General features: G+C 39.2%; 3 protein-coding genes and 2 pseudogenes across 4 annotated transcripts; 3 read left to right on the forward strand and 2 right to left on the reverse strand.

The window, feature by feature from the left end:
* The first annotated feature begins 1876 nt into the window (after window positions 1-1876).
* On the forward strand, window positions 1877-4518 carry LOC113682822 (histamine H2 receptor-like; annotated as a pseudogene).
* Window positions 4519-4801: 283 nt separating this feature from the next.
* On the forward strand, window positions 4802-5750 carry LOC149047568 (histamine H2 receptor-like). The gene has a single exon (XM_089204283.1). The coding sequence runs from the start codon at window positions 4802-4804 to the stop codon at window positions 5573-5575; it is 774 nt and encodes a 257-aa protein (XP_089060409.1). The 3' UTR covers window positions 5576-5750.
* Window positions 5751-9582: 3832 nt separating this feature from the next.
* On the reverse strand, window positions 9583-10650 carry LOC149047569 (5-hydroxytryptamine receptor 4-like). The gene has a single exon (XM_089203507.1). It carries the CDS (start codon window positions 10648-10650, stop codon window positions 9604-9606), a length of 1047 nt encoding a protein of 348 aa, XP_089059633.1. The 3' UTR covers window positions 9583-9603.
* A 5471-nt stretch (window positions 10651-16121) lies between these two features.
* Window positions 16122-21307, forward strand: LOC149047570 (histamine H2 receptor-like). The gene is made up of 2 exons (XM_089204648.1): window positions 16122-17790; window positions 17873-21307. The coding sequence occupies exon 2, from the start codon at window positions 19007-19009 to the stop codon at window positions 20132-20134; it is 1128 nt and encodes a 375-aa protein (XP_089060774.1). The 5' UTR covers window positions 16122-17790; window positions 17873-19006; the 3' UTR covers window positions 20135-21307.
* A 512-nt stretch (window positions 21308-21819) lies between these two features.
* LOC149047571 (uncharacterized) lies at window positions 21820-23938 on the reverse strand (annotated as a pseudogene). The gene has a single exon (XR_016186065.1). The product of XR_016186065.1 is annotated as an uncharacterized LOC149047571 (transcript).
* Between the last annotated feature and the right edge of the window lie 432 nt (window positions 23939-24370).

Genomic DNA, 24370 nt, shown 5'->3' on the forward strand with positions numbered 1-24370 from the left:
AGGAGCACTTGCGCAAGATACTCACTCTTGTTGTCCGACATCGCTTGCGCGTTAGAGACATTATTGAAGGCTCACTTAACCCAATTTGAACCATCTGCATCATTCTTAAGAAAGCTGCGGTCAGACTTAGATTTGTAAATCGAATAAAAAAGATGATAAGTTTTGAGCTCGGTAAAAAAATAGGGAAAAATGTTTTTCGTCTTGTCACGAGCGTGGGTCAAAAAAAGAAATCTGAGTTCCCATGAGGAATTCAAATTGAGCCTTGGAGTTCCAATGCTCTACCACTCTCTATGGGCAACCAATTTGGTTTAACGGAGTAAATTTGACCGTGGTGTAATCCAAGCGGGAACCTCAAAAGATTCGTTTATATCGGCCTACCCTTTTGTAGATTGCTACTTGTATTTGACAAATTGTATTTGGCGAATTTTTGTCTTAGACTAATGAGTATGAGCAAATGCATTCAATTTTCCCCGTCATGTAAAAAATCAGCGGATCACGCAGTACCTATTTTGAAAATATGTGCCTCGTTATTAACTGACCAACTTGCTCTGGATGACTATCGCAAGATATGACGTAATCCACGACTAATCAGAGCGCAACCATCTCTATGCAACCCTATCCTCAACGACGGTCGACCTGCGAATTTTTTCTAGCAAATCCCACAGTATGTGTTGTATGCGGTTTTTGTAGCCAATAAGTGCAAGCCCAAGGCTTTGTAATGAGGACACAGTTGCCTTAGGAGAGAGTCAGGGCGGGTTTAATCAACTAACGACAAAGAGCGTTTCTTTGGCCTACAAGGTAAATACTTGATTGAAAGAGCTAGTTTAGTAAACTAGCTTTCCCACTCAACTGCGATATATTTATTTAAGTGATGATAGCAAACTAAGATGGAAGTGTTTAATTTGTTTTTGAAGAAAGAATGGTATCTCGAATTTCATTTCGGCGTCCTTTTCCCCCTGATTTTGAACGATTTGTCAATATTCTAAGCGCACAAGTATCAGTCATCGAACGTGCCAAAAGCTTCGGCCTTCTGGGCAAACACTTTTCAAAGAAGGGAACAGCTTGACAGGAAATATTGCTGTGGCTTTGTTCATTTTCCGACTTCCTTTCCTCACCATGAGTTTATATCACAAAAAAAGTAGATTCTAAAATTAACGGCATATCAATATGATTGCTTTCGTAATCTTTGACCAATCATAGCTCGCCAGATTATGCTTTGCTGTTAATATTACAGATCTATAATTGTTTTTCTACTGAAAGTTAATGTCGCGAGAACAGGATAACAATAGGCATTCTGCGCGATGCTAAAAAAAAAAGAGGAATGATGACGGAGCGAAGAGAGGCAGGAATCAACTCCATAGGTTAAAAAAAACCTGACCTGAAGCCGCAGCTTTCTGACCAGATACGCTTTCGGGAAAAAGGTAAATCCACCAATCAAGCAACCCAAATGATAAATTGTTGTAGATTTCTACAGCTGCCATTTTACCGACATGTCTCCTCTCTGTAGTGAGCGAGAGAAAAACACCGACACGATTTTGCCATTTTGATGGAAACGATCTCCAGCCAATACCTAATAAAGGGAAAGCGCACCAAAGCGATCTCACTACAACTTTAATCTTTAAAAATATTTAAAAAACATCTCTCCTTAGCTCTTGAAAAAAAAAACGCGAATGCTTTGGATTCAACTAGAAAATAAGACATAACGCGATACTTAATCATGTACTTGCAAATGTGATGCTTATATTATATTGTGCTTAAGATTTCTCCGTATACGAACTATTATTTAAGGACAAGCATTTTCTTTGACAATTTTTCAAGTGTTTTTGTGATTGAATTGCGTAATCGCTCAATAATGCCAAGGTAAACGCCGAGGTAAATTAAGGACACGCTTGTGAATACGCCAAGATCGGATTTGAATGACCTATTCACGTGATTACAGCTTAAAGTTCAGTCCTTTTTGTATACAGCAGCCGTCACGTTTCCCTACCGAGTAAGTTAGATAACAGCTGTGCATGTTTTACCGATAATAGTGTCAGTTGCTCATCCAATGTCACTCCAAACGGATGTCGAGACATAGCTAAAAATAATAACAAAAGTAGTGAACTCTGCCAAAACTCAATTATCGCGGTTGAACAGACCAGCACTATTGGATATATAATTGATGCTTCAAATATTTAGCTTGTTTCCATCACTGGTGTCAAATTGTTTAAAGTAATCCAAAATAAAAGGAAACGTCGTTGCATAAGAACCTCGTGAGGCTGTGTTATCACAAAACCACTGACTGGCTGCACAAGAAGTTTGTTCCAATTCCCTAAGAAAGTTTAAGCGTTAGAACCGCCAAGTGAAGATAAACAATAACTCCGCTGTCAACTCACCTCACGACGAATACACTCCGTGCATTTTTGAACAAATGTTTTCGTATCCCGTTTCGGCCTGCGCCACAGCAATTACATCTGTAGCGGTCTTTGGAAACTTATTGGTCTGTCTCGCAATACTTGACAATAGACATCTCCGCAATAATCCGACGAATCTCCTCATTCTGTTCCTCGCTCTCTCGGATTTTCTTGCAGCAACCGTAGTGATGCCGTTTGACATTGAGTTACTTTTCAGGATTGATTTTGAATGGTATCATGGAGAAGCATTCTGTATAATTTGGCAAGTTATGTACCTTAATACCATACCCATTTCGATTTTCAGCCTCTTGGCCATCAGCGTGGATCGATACAAGACCCTCAGAGATCCTTTGGCTTGGTTTGAGACCTCACAATTCATGACTCAATTAAGAGCCTTACTAGTCATCATGGTAATCTCGCTCTACAGCATTTTATGGGCACTTTTTGTCTTCATGGGTTGAAGAGAAAAGGGAGAGCCAGATGATAAAGACAACTGTATGCTGCCCTATACTAAAGAATACAACATTTTTAGCCCTTTTTTCAATATCATTTTTCCCCTAATGATCAGATGCATTCTCTACATCTTGATTTACCGTATTGCTGTCAAAAACAATCAATTTACCAAACGAGATGGCTTTCCCTCCATCCGGGAACCTACTAAAGAAGAAAAAAGAATGTATTTCATGAATGTCAAAGCTGCCAAGACGACTGCCACCTTCTTGTTGGCGCTTTTCTTCTGTTGGCAGCCTTACTGTTATTTCATCATCGTCGAGACCATTCTAGGGAAAGAGTCGTTTCCTTGCAAAGTTTACATGTCGTTGTTGTGGTTGGGCTACCCTAATTCAGCGCTGAATCCCTTTTTGTACGCCTTCAGCAACAATCGTTTTAAGTTCTAGTATATGACATAATACGAGAGCACGAGAAGGCTCTAAGCAATACAAAGCATAATTCATCCGAATAACTCACGAATGAACAACAAGAGATGTATCTGAAGAATATCAAGGCAGCCAAAAAGAGCTCGGTATTCGTGTTGGCTATTTTCGTCTGCTGGCAGCTATACGCCCTTTGGCTTGTCTCTGACATCATTACCAGCAAAAACTGGACATCGTTTGACCACGAAGTCTACATGGTGCTGTTGATGTTTGGTTTTCTCAACTTGGCGTTGAATCCCTTTCTGTTCGTATTTCGGAAGAAGAACTTCAGAGCTGTGTATACAAAAAGGTTTTCTTCCCTAAAACATCGATCACACCTGTCAATTTAGGATTCAAATGTCACTGAACTTGCTAGATTTAACACGATACTAAAACAGTATAGTTTCAACCTAAACTTCTTAGTTATAGCTGTTCGTTTTCTCAGCAGAGCGAATGTTGACAAAGAGCTTAGAAGATCACTCTCCAAACTTAAATCAGAGGGATCTTTAAGGTTGGATGTAAGCAAACAACGAAAAAAATATTACATGAGAAAAATCCAACTGTTTAAATTCATACTAAAAAGTGTTTTACAGGGCATACCTGACGAGCAGATGCAGAACTCACCTCAACCAAAATCATTTCTGATGGAAAGCCTGATGAGAGGAAATAGATCCAGTTACCTATCAGCGCGACCACTCTGCTTCCAGATAGTTAATTTTTTACCAAGTTGGCCTTTAGAGTTTTATAAAATAGGTTATAGCTATACTGTATGTGAAGGTGAAATGATTTCGACATGTTTTTATGACAAAGACTTCACTAGATGTCATCTAAAGGATGAGCTGAAGTTTGCCAAATTGACTCAGACCGATAAATATATATGCTTTTGTAAGGAAACTGAGAAATTTAATGAAGTTTTCCCGGTCAACGTTCTATAATACTTAACTTTAATTTAGGAAATAAGTGGGAACTGCATTAGATGATTTAACACGATAATGATATTTTGATGGAAAACTCTCCGCCCAGTATACAAGACACAAGACAATGCATTATGTCAACTCAATCATTATTCTCTGGAAATATAATCTTTTAGCATGTGTGAAATATCGAGTGTGAATTCAACCAAATAAGACGTAACAATATAATGAATATTTCTGTGTTAGTATTGTTTCAGATATTTCAAGATTTTAAATTTCACGCAATATCCCTTTTTTTAAGCCCGAAGAGTTGTTTTTAGAAGTTTCCTCATTATTATCGTTTTTGTCATATTTTATTGTGGCTCAGTTATATCACTTGGTTGCAGACGAAAATCTAACCCAAGTCATTGGAGCTTTAAAGCCGCATTGAAATTGAACCATACATCTTTTAAAATGTCTGGTTCAATTTGAATCTGTCAGTTTTTCATAATGATATAGTGATCGAAAATTCTAGGTTTCTTTTTGCAATTTCAGTAAGTAAGGAGACGTCAGAGTGATATTGAGTATGGTATACTCTGCCAGTATGGTATACTCTGCCAAAATAATCATAGTTTGGCAGGTGGTGTACATGATTACTATACCCATCTCGATTTTCAGCCTATTGACCATCAGTGTGGATCGATATAAAACCCTCAGTGATCCTTTGTCGCGGTTTAAGAATTCACAGTTTATGACCCAAACCAGAGCTCGAATTGTCATAGCGATCATCTGGCTGTATTGCCCAATATGGCCGTTTTTTGTCCTCATGGGTTGGCGAGAGGAAGGAGAAGCAGATGATGATGGCATCTGCATACTGCCATACACAAAGAACTATATCCTTGTTTCGTCCTTTCTTAATGTTATTCTTCCGCTGATGATCACATGCTTTTTTTACGTCCTCATATATCGCATTGCTGTCAAGAACAATCGATCCACCAAACGAGGCACCTTTCCTTCGATGCGGCAGCCCTCCAAAGATGAAAAAAAGGTGTATCTGAGAAATGTCAAAGCGGCTAAGACGACTTCAAAGTTCGTTTTGGCGCTGTTCTTCTGCTGGCAACCTCACTTTTATTTTGCCATTGCCAGTGCTATTGACGGAGAAAACTGGGAACCGTTTCCTTACGAAGTTCACTCAGTGGTGTTGATGTTTGGTTACCTTAACTCAGCACTTAATCCGTTTCTTTTTGCCTTTTCCAACAAAAGTTTTAAGGCTGTTTATAAAAAGCGTAAACCAGCTGTAAAACGGGCTGAACCGTGCACATCGTTTCGCCGGCTCTCAACGTTTTCACAAAGCACTGTCACCTCCGATATTCCGTAGCTGGGAAGCGGTGTCCGTCTCCGATCCATATCCTATTATGAAGATTCAGTTTTTGAATCAGTGCCTGAGGCAGAGAGGTAGCTGTGGTGAGAACCCAAGGAGGTAATTTAAGATCTAGAATCTTTTGGTTAAAAAGGCTGGGTTATTTGAATATGATTTACCAACAGACATTATATTGTTGCATTATTGCGAAGCTCTTAATTTGAATATTGTAAAGCAACTACATACATTACAAATAAGAATTTTCCTAAGCACTTATATAGATCCGTCACGTAATAACAACATATGCATTTGGTACATAATCACATTGCAATGTACCTGCTTAAGCAATAGCGGTAATCATAAGTTATGTTTGCGGTAGGAGTCACCTGACATGTAACTCTCAGAGATTTGATGGTAAAAATGTATTATTAGTGCGATGGACTTTGAGAGGACCATTGAAGCTCTATCTAGCGAGAACATATTATATGTAAATTTTCTGAGCTTACCAAGATTTTGTTTGAAATTGATGTGGTGCTTTATCCTTGAAATTATCGAGACAGAAAATTGAAGTTAGGGATGCATAATCAGTAGAACATGGAGATAGTGTAGGTGAAGTGACGTGTGGTCTCAGTATTATATCTGTAAGACATAAACCTCTACAAAACATCGGAGGTTATCAGATATGGGCAAACATGTTTAATTCGAAAGAATTTGACTTACAAAATTGCAAAAACAAAGAGATCAAATGTTACAAATCTTGGTTTTATATCTATCAAGAGAATGTCAACTGCTGACGTTCTCTTAAAACATAATTCAAATATTCAGTACATAATACATATATTCACAGGCTGTCTGCCTGTGACTGGACTATACGAAACACAGTTCGGACTGATCTGAAATCACCAGCTTCATATTTTTTGGTTTTTTTTGCTTACCGAGCTAAAGCTCGACACCTTGTTTACTAAAGATTTTTTTTCACAGCCACAGTTATTTTTTCTTAGTCGGTATTGAATAGCTATCTTTAACTCATCGGCTAATAATTTTAGCCGCATCAGTTTCACTGGCTCAGTTTAGCAATAGAATTTGAAATGTTGAAAAGCTGGCATGTTAAAACGCACAGTTTAGTCCAGTCATAGCCATTAGCCTTTAGATAAAGGCTGCTTTGACCGTTTTTGGTATTAACGCAATTTTGGGTAAATAAAGGTACCGAGGTTGTGATCCGAGGTTGTGATCGACGCATTACTGGAATTCCTTGTTTTCACGTATCGATAAACCAGAAACATATATCATGGCGGGTCTTCCTGGTTTTCTCGTAGATAAGCTGCAACCCTGATTCATTGTAAAAATTTTGGGCAAAGATGTGCAGCTCATTATACGCCGGTGTTTACCGTGGCCTTAATTTATATGCTTCCGATTAATGAACCAGTCATTGTCTACCGACCGAATGGAGGGTTTGGGGTAGGGAGGGTGTGGGGGGGTTTGGATCATTTTCAATGATATGGTTTTCAGGGGAGAGAGGAAAACAGAGAACGGAGGGGGCATCAGTCGTCGCCAACAGAGTGTAAAAGGGGAGACTATACTAAAGTGACTGCAATTAACTGCCAATGAGGGGGAGGATCAGGCAAATTTTAACGTGACACAACCAAAATGCTCCGACTCAACTCCACCCCACCCCAGGCGGGAAATAATGACCGCTCCTTAAACGCGATTTAATAACTATACCTACAGTGACGCAACAAGGCCATGTTCAAACCTACTATGACTGAATGATAAGATACCCTAGAGTGGCTTGATTACAGTAACTCCTTGCAGTTAGGAAAGGAAAGGAAATTTAAAATGAGGATTTCCTAGAACTAATTGAGAAATTGAAAGTTCACGCTATGGTCTCTATTGTGTACGAATATCTTCAAATTTTGATGGCTTAATCCTTTTAGACTAGCATCTAATTCATCTTTACATGGTCACCCCCGAATCACACATTAACTCTTTAACTCCCAAGATCTGACTGATAATTCTTTCCTTTGGCTGTTACACATTTCCTTGTTACACATTTCCTTATGAATAAGTTACGAGAATTTGGTGTTTGATCAAGATAACAACTTCTACCTGATAAGTTTTGGTATTCTCACCACCCGTTTGTTAGATAACGTTGGGATATTATAGGGAGAAAGTACATGTTAATCACCCCTGGGAGCTAAAGGGTTAAGATCACAAGAATAAAGGAAATGTTCACCGACAAAAGAATCTCTTGATTGTCAAACAAATTCTCCTTCTCAGCACCTTCGGAAACTTACAGAAAGTAGGGGTTAATTTAGTAAAACTTTTACACTTGGAATCTACAACTAGGACCAATGTGTTTAAAAGTGCAGACGAAAACGAGTATAATAGGCATCGTTGCAAGTCCAGATTATAAGTGCCCGACTTGTAATTACAAGTGTAGTGCTACAAGTGTAAAAGATAGTAAGAATCATATTTAATAACACTTTTACAAGAGTTTAACTTTTATTTTTACAAGAGTTCGACCTGTAAAACACAAGTGCAAAATACAAGCCGCGACTGCCCGTTTGAGTAACATTTGTAGTGAGCGGGCGCCGTTACGTTACACTTACTTCTTCCATTTCACCACTCTCAGTTTCCACGGTAGACACTTGCACTTTATCAGTGTAACTTCCAACGTCACCTTTTGCAAAGAAATTCAACATAACGATAAATTTATTATCCCCGGGTTAGCGGTAGCTCTGCTTCTTCCGTGTTGGGAAAGGGTAAGTGCTGCAGGGTGGGGTTAGGGGTTTCTTTAAGATCTGAGTTGGTTTATGAAACTTTTACTCTAGTTTGGCAACATATGATAGTTCTTTCCCCTTGCATGAGTAGAAAATGACGATAGTAGCATTCTCATTTCATTACCAATAGGACTTGCACGTTTAAGAGAGATGAATTATTTAAATATGGAGTATAATTATTTTACCTTCAACGCTAGAAGCTGTTGTGAAGACGATCTCAAAATTTAATGTCCCAATCGCCGACCTTCACTGGTTCTATATTGGTGCTTTCACAGCCTTAAACATCGAAGACAGGCTCATCTAGCTCAATGAGCTCTCCACTCCCCACCCCTCTTTCCCGGACCAGTCTTCCTTGATTCGCCTTATTTTTTGGTGTAAATCTGCGTATGTTGGCCCATAAAATATTTCGGAGCGTCTATGTTTCAGAGTGTCTATGTTTGCGCCAAAGCCTTTCTCACGCTGCTTGCTTTATTTTCTTTGTCACGGTCGACGAAAATGGCGCCAAAACTATCATTTCAACTATGTTCCCTCTCGAGCTGAGCCAAAAGCAACTTTCTTTTTTGCCGCAGGTATCGATAACATGCTAAACAACTTTTGACCAATAAAACTGAAAGCAAACGAAGCAAACGAAGCAAAGCCACATGTATTAAATGGACGGCAACGATTTTTAATTGCACATGTAAATATATTTACATTCAAGCAGAGTCTACATTTGTAAGAGGGTCTTAATGTGGTCAACCTTTATCTGTAAAACGGCAAACAAAAAACTTTGACCGTTAGTCGTAAAAAAAGTTAATCGTGAAAAAAAAACTCCTATAAAATCAACGAGAAGAAATTAATCATAAGCCATAAAATCCATCACCCCATTGCGACCCTCTTGTAATTCGTACATTTGTTATTTACACTAGTGTACTGACCCGAGATACAGGTCTAAATTCTAGTGAATAATATTGCTTTATTAAATACTTATATTTAAAAGTCGGACTTTACCCGTGTACATTACTCATGTAAAAACTTCAAGTGTATTTTCCTTATCAAATTGACCCCAGTATGGAGAATATGCATGCTGATGTTAGTGTGTAAAAAGTTAACTTTTCAGTTCAATCCAAGTTCGAGCGCGAAATTTGTTCAAAATATTGTTACGTTCAGCTGATTTGCAGTTTATCAGTTCTCCTTGGTAAACAAAGAATATTCACCAGCTTTGAAAGAAGTGTATTTGAATCTAGCCAGGTAGATGCTGTAAAATCACACGTCACTGCTTCAATTTTATCGATTGAAGACGTACTTCTCTGCTTTCCTCTTCTGGAATCTGGGAAACTTAAACCTACCCAGTGTGGTCGACCTAAGCAGTTTCCGATATACAGATTGAAATCTCTTGTTACGGAAGGCAAACAGAAAGGGGTTGAACGCTGAGTTAAGGTAGCCAAACATAAGAAGAACCCAAAAGAGTTCAACGCAATATGGGTCCCGTATATCACCGACTAGGTTAACAATGATGCTGAAGTAGGTGAAAGGCTGCCAGCAGAGAAATATGACAACTACAAACATGGCTGTCGTTTTGGCTGCTTTCATGTTCCTTGAGTACATCTTGTTATCTTCTTTAGTAGGCTTAAAGGTTGACGGCAATCCACCTCTTTTGTTAACGTTGCGGTGCTTGCGAGCGATGAGGTAAATGAGGATGTAAAACACACATGTGAGAAGGAGCGGAAAGATGAAATTCATGATAGAAGTGAGAATTCTGTAGTCGATGGTATAAGGTACCGAACAGGTATCTTTGTAAATTGGCTCGACACTTCTATCTTGCCATCCCATGAGCGGAAGGAGTGCCCACACAATGCAGTACGACCAAACAAGTGCGATAACAATCAAAGATCTTCGTTGAGTTATAAATTGCGAGCGTCGAAATCGACCAAGTGGATCCTTGAGGGTCTTATAGCGATCTACGCTAATTGCCAGAAGGGTAAAGATCGATGTCGGTACAGTGATAAAGTAAGCCGTCTGAGAGGTAATACACATCGTTTTGCCATGTTTCCACTTTCCGTTCAGTAAAAGTAATTCAATGTCAAATGGCACGGCAAGAGTTACGGTGAGAAGATCCGAGATTGCCAAAGACAGGAGAAGGAGGTTTGTTGGGTTATTACGGAGATTTCTGTCGGCAAGGATAGCGTAAGAGACCATCAGGTTACCAATGATGGCTACCACCACGATGACAATATACAGAGAAGCGACTGAGTAAGTGAAGAACGGGGAGATATCGAATAAAGGTTCTTGAGTTCGTAGACCGCTGGAGTCGTGATCAGAAGAGTTGTTCATCCTGAGTAATGTTTTAACATTACTCAGGATGCTTAAAAGCGTTTCCTCGGCCTCTACAACTGTTATTGAACCTTCAAAAGGAGCTAACGATTGAGAGTGCGTAGATAAAAATCTCCAGAAACTGAACTTTGGTGTGGTGTTCGCTGAAGTGAATGAGTGTTGTAGTACCAAACAATCTTTTTATGCATGCATTCGACAGCATTTACTTGATGAAGAGACAAATATCTGTTATATTACCCTGGGAGTATTGGTGGATTTGATTAATTATTTCAAGCGTCTTAATCGGTGGACAAATATCTCCAGCATATTTTCAGTTAATGCTGTTTCCTGCAACTGAAGCTCAATATTTCTTTAAGATATAGTGTTTGGCAATTTAATTTTATCATCCCTACCGCTGGGTGTTTAGAAATAGAACTTCAGGAATCTTGGACAAATACGGAATTTTTGAGAAAAAAATTCTAATTGATTAATCGTAGTTTTTAAGAGGTCTGACAAGATAACGGCCACACACGATTTATGATATTTCCTGTTAAAATTTACTAAGTTGCTAAAAGCATTTATAACATAGCTAGTAAATTTATCTAATCAAATTCAATTGTGTGAGTGCGCTTCATATTCCTATTGTGCAAGCTCATGACGTCAGCAAACAAATCCCTTTGAGAAAAAAAAATTGAAATGTTATAAAACAATTGGTTCATACGTCAGTTGTGCGTTCGGCGATATATGAAGCACGCGGGAAGTTTGGCATCTTTCGTGTTCTCCAAACTTCCCGCGTGCTTCATATCTCGATGAACGAACGCTGACATATGAACCGATTGTTAATTCATAAACCTTGTTTACGGGAAACTGAAACTGAATACTTTACCAACGGCCTTAATGTATGATACGGGTTCTGATTTTGGTGACTAGCGTCATTGCACAGACAAGATGAAGTAATATCGTTAAAACACGATCTTGAATACAAAGCGAATTATTGAGTAAAGGGTCAAGTGAGAGTACAAACGACAGCTACAAACAGTTAAATTCTCTCGAAAAGACTTCCTCGAGTTTTGTTTCATGGACAGCAATTGCACGAAAGTAATTCACAAGATAATTGGGGAGTAGTCTCGACGTTTCATGGTTATTTTTTGTCATTGAAACAATTTATGAGTTGCAATATTTCCTTCAAGTGTTGTTGAAATAGGAAAGACGGAAATAAGTGGTTTCATCTGGCGATGTTGATTTGTTCAAGAAGCCTTTGCCAAAAGATGAAGTTATAAGCTAGATTGTCGTTCTGCCATCATAGCCGAAATGAAATTTTCGTTGCATCCTTAAACAAAATTTTCGTCAGATATTTACACTCCATAGTGGTGAAAGAGCTCATTTGATTGAGTTTAGTAGGATTGACCATGAGCAGTGAATTGTGACTGTGAGTGATATAAAACATATGTTGAAACAGAGAGAATCACTTGGAATTTCTTTGCTATTTTGCTTCAGAATTCATCATATATATCGTAAACGAAAGAAGGATTGAAATTGGAAATGAATTATATTTTCACCAGCTTTTTTTTTTTTTTTACTTATTACTGTAGCGCATTTCAGCCAATCTTTAGAGATCTTCAAGACTCTGCTGACGGGAAAATAATATATAAAGATAAGATTTAAGTTGTAAAAATAGCACAGTATTTGCACACTCATTTCTAGAAACTGTAAACGTTTTTTGTGTCGCTAGGGGAACGATCTGCGTTCCAATATAGAGTTAAGAAACCATTTCGTTGTCAAGGAAAACTTTCTATTTATCTAAATATTCGGTGCTTTACACTGTAAAAGCATTTCAGTTTGAGGAGCACTTTCACAAGATACTCACTCTTGTTGTTAGACATCGCTTGTGCGTTAGAGACATTATTAAAGGCTCACTTAACCCAATTTGAACCATCTCCATCATTCTTAAGAAAGCTGCGGTCAGACTTAGATTTATCTCAGTAGTTATAAAAATAAAACAAGTACGATATTAGTAAATCGAATAAAAAAGATGATAAGTTTTGAGCTCGATAAAGAAATAGAGAAAAATGTTTTTCGTCTTGTCACGAGCTTGGGTCAAAAAAAGAAATCTGAGTTCCCATGAGGAACTCAAGTTGAGCCTTGGAGCTCCAATGCTCTACCACTGAGCCACAGAGACTCTGTGGTGAGGGAGACTTACTACGAAGTTCCTGTATGACACTCATCCTGCATACTGTTAGGATCAGCAATATCAATAGCGTCATGTTTGTAAATAGAATAAGGAGTGTAAGTTTTCGAGCTTGGGATCAGTCTACGAATTTCAACCTCTTAAGCATTCTCGAATGTTCCATTTAAAAAAGTGGGATGCCACTAACACATCATTCTCCTTAAAAGAAAATTATATCTATGGGCAACCAATTTGCTTTAACCGAGTAAATTTGACCGTGGTGTATTCCAAGCGGGACCCTCAAAAGATTCGCTTATATCGGCCTACCCTTTTGTAGATTGCTACCTGTATTTGACAAAAATATTACATTTGGTGGATATACCATGTAACGTGATTCAAATGGAAATTGTTTCTTATCCACGAGGTAAAGTGAGACGATGTTTTCAAGGTATTTTAATAACAGCTCTTTTTTATAATAAGGGCACAAGTTTCTTTTATCTATTTATTCCCTTTTATGTGACGTTAGAAAAACGCCCGCTTATTACCAAAGGAGATTTTTCGAATCATAGAAGTTTGGAAAGTCAAATTTAATAAAAATGAAATATTGAAAACAATAAACAACAATATGTATATTGAATTATCCCTTATTTATCTTCCCTAAGGAGAGTTCAGTGTCTACCCGCTTCTCCTAGTAAAACTCAAAATTATGGTAAATTTGGTACTTCGTCATGTGTTTACTCTCCAATTATTCAGCGTTGATACCTTCAAAAAAACGGATATATAAACACTGATTTACTTAACCAAGGGGTCTGACAACAGAGTAGTGGAAATATATGTACAAAAAGGCTCTTGAGGAGGCAGGCCTTAATGTCAGTGACTGCCATTCCGCTCTCTCCGCGAAAGCCTCGTCGTGATGTAAGATTAGGAGGAAGAACAGTTCTCTAATCAGGTAATTTCTAGTAATGTTTTTGATTTATATGAACATTACAGAAACATACAGTTTGTTAATTTATGACTTCCTAAGTATGTCCCACATTATCAACCGTCAGTGCCTAGACTAAAATTAATCGTCATAAATAAAAAACTGGCATTTAATAGCACAACAACAATTGCTGAGCGAAATATACAAGATTCGCACCTCATTTCCTCCAAAAGAGGGAGATCACTCAAAGTAATACACAAAAGCCAAACTGCGGAAAGGCTAAAACACGTACTGGAGAGTCGCGAAAGCTTACTAACCCCATTTTAGAAGGTTAATGCCTTAGTTGTAAGAGTGTCATGATGAGGTTAATTTTCATGGCCTCTTTCTCCTTTGTGTGGTCAGTCAGGCCTTTTTCTTTTTCTTGCAGGGCCCCTAAGGATACCAGCCTTGCAGCTGACTGGGCTACCCTGGTAAAATAAAGTTGTCTTGTCTTGTCTCTGACTTTTACAATCCCACGAGAATCCGAAAATCCCCAGAAGAGTGTACGTTGTTTCAATATACTACAAACTTATGTATAATGCTTTTCGAACGCACTGACTGCTAATCTCAAAGCCGTTCCAGTTCAAGGAAACACGTGTTTAACCAAAATATTTGAAGCACTTGTAGGCACATTCGCGATGGCGAATTTTTGTCTTACACTAATGAGTATGATCAAATGCATTTAATTTTCCCCGTCATGCAAAAATCAGCGGATCACACAGTACCTATTTTGAAAATATGTGCCTCATTATTAACTGACCAACTTGCTCTGGATGACTATCGCAAGATATGACGTAATCCACGACCAATCAGAGCGCAACCATCTCTATGCAACCCTATCCTCAACGACGGTCAACCTGCGAATTTCTAGCAAAGCCCACAGTATGTGTTGTATGCGGTTTTTGTAGCCAATAAGTGCAAGCCCAAGGCTTTGTTATGAGGACACAGTTGCCTTAAGAGAGAGTCAGGGCGGGTTTAATCAAGTAACGACAAAGAGCGTTTCTTTGGCCTACAAGGTAAATACTTGATTGAAAGAGCTAGTTTAGTAAACTAGCTTTCCCACTCAACTGCGATATATTTATTTAAGTGATGATAGCAAACTAAGATGGAAGTGTTTAATTTGTTTTTGAAGAAAGAATGGTATCTCGAATTTCATTTCGGCGTCCTTTTCCCCCTGATTTTGAACGATTTGTCAATATTCTAAGCGCACAAGTATCAGTCATCGAACGTATCAAAAGCTCCGGCCTTCTGGGCAAACATTTTTCAAAGAAGGGAACAGCTTGACAGGAAATATTGCTGTGGCTTTGTTCATTTTCCGACTTCCTTTCCTCACCATGAGTTTATATCACAAAAAAGTAGATTCTAAAATTAACGGCATATCAATATGATTGCTTTCGTAATCTTTGACCAATCATAGCTCGCCAGATTATGCTTTGCTGTTAATATTAGAGATCTATAATTGTTTTTCTACTGTAAGTTAATGTCGCGAGAACAGGATAACAATAGGCATTCTGCGCGATGCTAAAAAAAGAGGATGCTGACGGAGCGAAGAGAGGCAGGAATCAACTCCATAGGTTAAAAAAACCTGACCTGAAGCCGCAGCTTTCTGACCAGACACACTTTCGGGAAAAAGGTAAATCTGGCAATCAAGCAACCCAAATGATAAATTGTTGTGGATTTCTACAGCTGCCATTTTACCGACATGTCTCCTCTCTGTAGTGAGCGAGAGAAAAACATCGACACGATTATGCCATTTTGATAGAAACGATCTCCAGCAAATACCTAATAAAGGGAAAGCGCACCAAAGCGATTTCACTACAACTTTAATCTTTAAAAATATTTAAAAAACATCTCTCCTTAGCTCTTGAAAAAAAAAACGCCAATGCTTTGGACTCAACTAGAAAATAAGACATAACGCGATACTTAATCATGTACTTGCAAATGTGATGCTTATATTGTGCTTAAGATTTCTCCGGATACGAACTATTATTTAAGGACAAGCATTTTCTTTGACAATTTTTCAAGTGTTTTTGTGATTGAATTGCGTAATCGCTCAATAATGCCAAGGTAAACGTCGAGGTAAATTAAGGACACGCTTGTGAATACGCCAAGATCGGATTTGAATGACCTATTCACGTGATTACAGCTTAAAGTTCAGTCCTTTTTGTATACAGCAGCCGTCACGTTTCCCTACCGAGTAAGTTAGATAACAGCTGTGCATGTTTTACCGACAATAGTGTCAGTTGCTCATCCAATGTCACTCCAAACGGATGTCGAGACATAGCTAAAAATAATAACAAAAGTAGTGAACTCTACCTGCCAAAACTCAATTATCACGGTTGAACAGACCAGAACTATTGGATATATAATTGATGCTTCAAATATTTAGCTTGTTTCCATCACTGGTGTCAAATTGTTTAAAGTAATCCAAAATAAAAGGAAACGTCGTTGCATAAGAACCTCGTGAGGCTGTGTTATCACAAAACCACTGACTGGCTGCACAAGAAGTTTGTTCCAATTCCCTAAGAAAGTTTAAGCGTTAGAACCGCCAAGTGAAGATGAACAATAACTCCGCTGTTAACTTACCTCACGACGAATACACTCCGTGCATTTTCGAACAAATGTTTTCGTATCCCGTTTCGGCCTGCGCCACAGCAATTACATCTGTAGCGGTCTTTGGAAACTTATTGGTCTGTCTCGCAATAATTGCCAATAGACATCTCTGCAATAATCCGACGAATCTCCTTATTCTGTCCCTCGCTCTCTCGGATTTTCTTGCAGCAACCGTAGTGATGCCGTTTGACATTGAGTTACTTTTCAGGATTGATTTTGAATGGTATCATGGAGAAGCATTCTGTATAATTTGGCAAGTTATGTACCTTAATACCATACCCATTTCGATTTTCAGCCTCTTGGCCATCAGCGTGGATCGATACAAGACCCTCAGAGATCCTTTGGCTCGGTTTGAGACCTCACAATTCATGACTCAATAAAGAGCCTTACAAGTCATCACGGTAATCTGGCTCTACAGCATTTTATGGGCACTTTTTGTCTTCATGGGTTGGAGAGAAAAGGGAGAGCCAGATGATAAAGACAACTGTATGCTGCCTTATACTAAAAAATACAACATTTTTAGCTCTTTTTTCAATATCATTTTTCACCTAATGATCAGATGCATTTTCTACATCTTGATTTACCGTATTGCTGTCAAAAACAATCGATATACCAAACGAGATGGCTTTCCCCTCCATCCGGGAACCTACTAAAGAAGAAAAAAGGATGTATTTCAAGAACGTCAAAGCTGCTTAGACAACCGCCGCCATCCTGTTGGCGCTTTTCTTCTGTTGGCAGCCTTACTGTTATTTCATCATCGTCGAAACCATTCTAGGGAAAGAGTCGTTTCCTTGCCGAAAGATTACATGTCGTTGTTGTGGTTGGGCTACCCTAATTCAGCGCTTAATCCCTTTTTGTACGCCTTCAGCAACAATCGTTTTAAGTTCTAGTATATGACATAATACGAAAGCAAGAGAAGGCTCTAAGCAATACAAAGCATAATTCATCCGAATAACTCACGAATGAACAACAAAAGATGTAACTGAAGAATATCAAGGCAGCCAAAAGGAGCTCGGTATTCGTTTTGGCTATTTTCGTCTGCTGGCTGCCATACGCCCTTTGGCTTGTCTCTGACACCATTACCAGCAAAAAGTGGACATCGTTTGACCACGAAGTCTACATCGTGCTGTTGATGTTTGATTTTCTCAACTCGGCGCTGAATCCCTTTCTGTTCGTATTTCGGAAGAAGAACTTCAGAGCTGTGTATGCAAAAAGGTTTTCTTCCCTAAAACATCGATCACACCTGTCAATTTAGGATTCAAATGTCACTGAACTTGCTAGATTTAACACGATACTAAAACAGTGTTAGTAGTTTCAACCTAAACTTCTTAGTTATAGCTGTTCGTTTTCTCAGAAGAGCGAATGTTGACAAAGAGCTTAGAAGACCACTCTCCAAACTTAAATCAGAGGGATCTTTAAGGTTGGATGTAAGCAAACAACGAAAAAGATATTACATGAGAAAAATCCAACTGTTTAAATTCATACTAAAAGGCGTTTTACAGGGCACAGCTGACGAGCAGATGCAGAACTCACCTCAACCAAAATCATTTCTGATGAAATGCAGGATGAGAGGATATAGACCCAGTTCCCTATCAGCGCGATCACTCTGCTTCCAGATAGTTAATTTCTTACCAAGTTGACCTTTAGAGTTTTATGAAATAGGTTATAGCTATACTGTATGTGAAGGTGAAATGATTTCGACATGTTTTTATGACAAAGACTTCACTAAATGTCATCTAAAGGATGAGCTGAAGTTTGCCAAATTGACTCAGACCGATCAACATGTATGCTTTTGTAAAGAAACTGAGAAATTTTAAAGAAGTTTTCCCGGTCAACGTTCTATAATACTTAACTTTAATTTAGGAAATAATTGGGAACTGCATTAGATGATTTAACACGATAATGATATTTTGATGGAAAACTCTCCGCCCAGTATACAAGACACAAGACAATGCATTATGTCAACTCAATCATTATTCTCTGGAAAATATAATCTTTTAGCATGTGTGAAATATCGAGTGTGAATTCAACCAAATAAGACGTAACAATATAATGAATATTTCTGTGTTAGTATTGTTTCAGATATTTCAAGATTTTAAATTTCACGCAATATCCCTTTTTTTAAGCCCGAAGAGTTATTTTTAGAAGTTTCCTCATTATTATCGTTTTTGTCATATTTTATTGTGGCTCAGTTATATCACTTGGTTGCAGACGAAAATCTAACCCAAGTCATTGGAGCTTTTAAGCCGCATGGACATGAATTGAACCATACATCTTTTAAAATGTCTGGTTCAATTTGAATCTGTCAGTTTTTCATAATGATATAGTCATCGAGAATTCTAGGTTTCTTTTTGTAATTTCAGTAAATAAGGAGACGTCAGAGTGATATTGAGTGTGGTATACTCTGCCAAAATCAAGTGCCACTGGTTAAATAAAACCTTAAAATATCACAAGCTGCAAGAGACGGCCGATAATCAATTTATTTTGGCGCTTTATTGTGTTGAGCAAATCGAATACTGCAGTGACCGGTGCGTTACAAAGGTGGAAAACTCCAGTAAGCTACGGGAAAAGTTTGAGTTCAATTTTTTACAACCTAGAGCCGCGACATATTTACGTTCCAGAACAGCCTCTTAAAAATGAACAACAGTTCCGCTGCAGATCCGTTCACCGACGAAGACGTTTTCTTTGGTTTCAGACAAGAGTTTTCGTATCCTGTTGCAGCCTGTTACATAGTTATCACAGTGGTGGCGGTCTTTGGGAACTTCTTGGTCTGTTTCGCAATACTTGCTAACCGGCATCTCCGCCGCAATCCCACGAATCTTTTCATTTTTTCTTTGGCTCTTTCAGATTTTCTCGCGGCAACGATCGTGGTACCGTTTGATATAGAATCACTTTTCCTTGATGGTGCATGGAATCATGGAAGAGCATTCTGCATAGTTTGGCAGGTGGTGTACATGATTACTATACCCATCTCGATTTTCAGCCTATTGACCATCAGTGTGGATCGATATAAAACCCTCAGTGATCCTTTGTCGCGGTTTAAGAATTCACAGTTTATGACCCAAACCAGAGCTCGAATTGTCATCGCGATCATCTGGCTGTATTGCCCACTATGGCCGTTTTTTGTCCTCATGGGTTGGCGAGAGGAAGGAGAAGCAGATGATGATGGCATCTGCATACTGCCATACACAAAGAACTATATCCTTGTTTCGTCCTTTCTTAATGTTATTCTTCCGCTAATGATCACATGCTTTTTTTACGTCCTCATATATCGCATAGCTGTCAAGAACAATCGATCCACCAAACGAGGCACCTTTCCTTCGATGCGGCAGCCCTCCAAAGATGAAAAAAAGGTGTATTTGAGAAATGTCAAAGCGGCTAAGACGACTTCAAAGTTCGTTTTGGCGCTGTTCTTCTGCTGGCAACCTTACTTTTATTTTGCCATTGCCAGTGCTATTGACGGAGAAAACTGGGAACCGTTTCCTTACGAAGTTCACTCAGTGGTGTTGATGTTTGGTTACCTTAACTCAGCACTTAATCCGTTTCTTTTTGCCTTTTCCAACAAAAGTTTTAAGGCTGTTTATAAAAAGCGTAAACCAGCTGTAAAACGGGCTGAACCGTGCACATCGTTTCGCCGGCTCTCAACGTTTTCACAAAGCACTGTCACCTCCGATATTCCGGAGCTGGGAAGCGGTGTCCGTCTCCGATCCATATCCTATTATGAAGATTCAGTTTTTGAATCAGTGCCTGAGGCAGAGAGGTAGCTGTGGTGAGAACCCAAGGAGGTAATTTAAGATCTAGAATCTTTTGGTTAAAAAGGCTGGGTTATTTGAATATGATTTACCAACAGACATTATATTGTTGCATTATTGCGAAGCTCTTAATTTGAATATTGTAAAGCAACTACATTACAAATAAGAATTTTCCTAAGCACTTATATAGATCCGTTACGTAATAACAACATATGCATTTGGTACATAATCACATTGCAATGTACCTGCTTAAGCAATAGCGGTAATCATAAGTTATGTTTGCGGTAGGAGTCACCTGACATGTAACTCTCAGAGATTTGATGGCAAAAATGTATTATTAGCGTGATGGACTTTGAGAGGACCATTGAAGCTCTATCTAGCGAGAACATATTATATGTAAATTTTCTGAGCTTACCAAGATTTTGTTTGAAATTGATGTGGTGCTTTATCCTTGAAATTATCGGGACAGAAAATTGAAGTTAGGGATGCATAATCAGTAGAACATGGAGATAGTGTAGGTGAAGTGACGTGTGGTCTCAGTATTATATCTGTAAGACATAAACCTCTACAAAACATTGGAGGTTATCAGATATGGGCAAACATGTTTAATTCGAAAAAAATTGACTTACAAAATTGACTTACAAAATTGCAAAAACAAAGAGATCAAATGTTACAAATCTTGGTTTTATATCTATCAAGAGAATGTCAACTGCTGACGTTCTCTTAAAACATAATTCAAATATTCAGTACATAATACATATATTCACAGGCTTTCTGCTTGTGACTGGACTATACGAAACAGAATTCGGACTGATCTGAAATCACCTGCTTTATATTTTTTGTTTGTTTTGCTTACCAAGCTAAAGCTCGATACCTTGTTTACTAAAGATCTTTTTTCACAGCCACAGCTATTTTTTCTTGGTCGTCATTGAATAGCTATCTTTATCTCATCGCCTAATAATTTTAGCATCTTTTGTTTCATTGGCTCAGTTAAGCAATAAAATTTGAAATGTTGAAAAGCTGGCATGTTAAAACGCACAGTTTAGTCCAGTCATAGCCATTAGCCTTTACATAAAGGCTGCTTCGCCCGTTTTTGCTATTAACACAATTTTGGGTAAGTACAGGTTTGTCACAAGCGTTTTTATAAAGGACATGTTGAAAATAAAGTAACGAGGTTGTGATCGACATATTACTGCAATTCCTTGTTTTCACGTATCGATAAACCAGAAACATATATCATGGCGGGACTTCCTGATTTTCTCGCTGATAAGCTGCAACCCTGATTCATTGTAAAAATTTTGGGCAAAGACGTGCGGCTCATTATACGCCGGTGTTTACCGTGGCCGTAACTTATATGCTTCCGATTAATGAACCAGTCATTGTCTACCGACCGAATGGAGGTTTGGGGTGGGGAGGGGGTGGGAGGGTTTGGATGATTTGTAATGATATGGTTTTCAGGGGAGAGAGGAAAACAGAGAACGGAGGGGACATCAGTCTTCGCCAACAGAGTGTAAAAAGGGGGGACTATACTAAAGTGCTTGATCAGCAGGGATTTGCTAAAGCAAAGGCATAGAAAAAACCAGGAAAGATTTATTACTCGACGTTTCGGGGTCATCGTGACTCCATTATCAAGAGACTAGTTTAAAAACATGCAAATAAGGAAAGGTACAAGAATAGCATAAATTAGAATGAATGGCTTAAACAAACACCGTGGCGCGGATGGAATCCGTTTGCACGTTCAGTGTCGGCTTACGCATGCGAATATACAACATTTCATTAACAAGGCAATCAAATTTGTCGTTACATTTCGCGATGACGTTGAATTGCTCGATCAAGCGTTCAGGCATTTCACTATTGTGCTGGAGGTGGTAGTGTTTGTAGATAGAAGATGATTTCCTTGTGTGCCCTTCTACGCGATCGTGTAAGTGACCACGAGTATAGCCCACATACCCTGCATCACACAGGTTACATTTAAATTCATAAACGATACATTGTTGGTTAACAATAGGGGGCTTAATTTCGTGTTGCTTAAGCTGTTGATCGAGCTTAGGGCTAACGAACACTGGTTGGACAGTCACGCTTAACTTCGAGCTTAGACTGTTCAGTTGTTGTTTAACATGATTAGCTGACGATTGGTCCTTGAAGGGTAACACTAATCTCACAATCTCCGATGGTACGTCTGGTGATGGACAGGGCTCTGCAGATGAAATCCTTCTCTCAACAAACCGCTTGATTGTAGTTTCAACCAGTGGCTTTGGGTATCTCAAGTTATGAAAAACCCTTCTAAGGCGGTCACATTCCTCGGAGAAGAAAGACCAGTTAGAAGATAATCGATAAGCGCGATCCACCATGGTGTTAACTAGGCTGCGCTTGTACTTAATGTCAACATGACTCTGGAAATGCAGAAGGAGACCCGTGTTGGTTCTTTTGATGTAGACCTTGCTCTCAATCTTTGGTGCACGGTTAAGCAGTTCAGTTCCTAGAAAGGGAAGGGATCCTTCCCGTTCGACTTCCATGGTAAACTAGAGGGAGGGATGGGTAGAGTTAAGGGTGTCTAGAAACTGGCCAGCGGTCACCCTATCAGGCATTACGGTCAGGGTGTCATCGACGTACCTCCGGTAATAGCGCGGAAGTTGACCGTGTTGTTCGAGGTTTTCCTCAATCGAGCACATGAAGACGTTAGCCAGCAACGGTCCAAGGGGAGAACCCATAGCGACTCCATCTGTCTGCTCATATAAAGCACCGTCAAACTGGAAAAGCTGGTTTTTCGTAGCTGCTCGGAGGAGGTCGATTAGGTCCGCTTTAGAGATGTTCAAGCTGTGCGTCTCGTTGAACCAATCCTGGGCAAAGGCTTTTTCAGCTAAGATCTGTATTGTTTCCTCCAAGGGTACATTTGTAAACAATGAGGTGACGTCATAGGAAACTAAAATTTCGCCGTTCTTGATCTCGAAGCCTCGTACTTCATCAGCAAAGCGGAATGTGTCTGTCACTGTATATTGGTTGCACGACAGGGGTTTCAATTTGTCGTCAAGCCATTTCGCTAGCGAGTAATTGTAGGTGTTAGTAGCAGAGAGTATTGGCCGCACGGCTAACTGTTCTTTATGTGTCTTCGGCAAGCCATACAAGTGTGCGAGTCTGGACCCTTTCGGGCGGAGAGCGTCAGCAATGGATTTCGGTAGAATCTTTCGAACGAGAGTTTCCAACTCCCTTTCTTTCTGAAGGAGAGGGTGGTAATACTTAGGAGGTCGTCCTCTGGTTCTCGGTCTCTCCGAGTCGACGAATCGGAATTTGCTGGTATCGTTTATTGACGCTTCGGATAGTAGGCGAAGATATTCTGATTTTTCCATAACAACAACACCAGACCCTTTATCCGGTTTTGTGACAACGATGTCATCGCGTTTTTTCAGATCTTCAATAGCTTGCAAGAGGGCTTTAGGAGGTTTTGGGCTACTCCTATTAATATACTCTAGCGCAACAGATCGTAAGGTTGCGGCTGCTAGTTCGCGTAAATTCTCGTTTGGTAGATGCCGTTCAAGGTTCCAGTATGCTTTCTCGAAGCTTGCCTTGATCTCAACTGGAGACACTCTTTGCGGGATCGCAAATTTCAGGCCACGACAGAGAACCAATTTTTGGAAGAACGATAGTTCGTAAGAGGAAATATTCAGGATGTGTTCGTCGACGTCAGTTTCTCTGTAGAGAAGCCTTGAGATCTTTCGAGTGTGAGTGTTCGTAACTTCAAGTTGGAGTTTATTCCGAAGCATAGTGATGGTTCGTAAGATGCACATATAGCGGAATAGTGAGCGGGTCTGACGGATTTCATCATAGATGCCATTGATTTCCTCTCGAAGTACCATACTCTCCTGTATTCTTACTCTGAGCTCCTCCGCGATCACGTTCTTTGTAAAGGAAGCAGATGATTTCTTCCACTTAGCACGCCTATCTTTGTCGATCTTGGCAAAAGTAGGTGTGAGTTCGAAGCTCTGGCATAGTCGTAGAAAGTTGATTGATCCCTCGCAGTTGATTTGCTTTGTATATTCGCATGCGTAAGCCGACACTGAACGTGCAAACGGATTCCATCCGCGCCACGGTGTTTGTTTAAGCCGTTCATTCTAATTTATGCTATTCTTGTACCTTTCCTTATTTGCATGTTTTTAAACTAGTCTCTTGATAATGGAGTCACGATGACCCCGAAACGTCGAGTAATAAATCTTTCCTGGTTTTTTCTATACTAAAGTGACTGCAATTAAC

Source organism: Pocillopora damicornis, chromosome 4 (genome assembly GCF_964200805.1).
Source record: "Pocillopora damicornis chromosome 4, jaPocDami1.2, whole genome shotgun sequence".
Lineage (NCBI taxonomy): Eukaryota > Metazoa > Cnidaria > Anthozoa > Scleractinia > Pocilloporidae > Pocillopora > Pocillopora damicornis.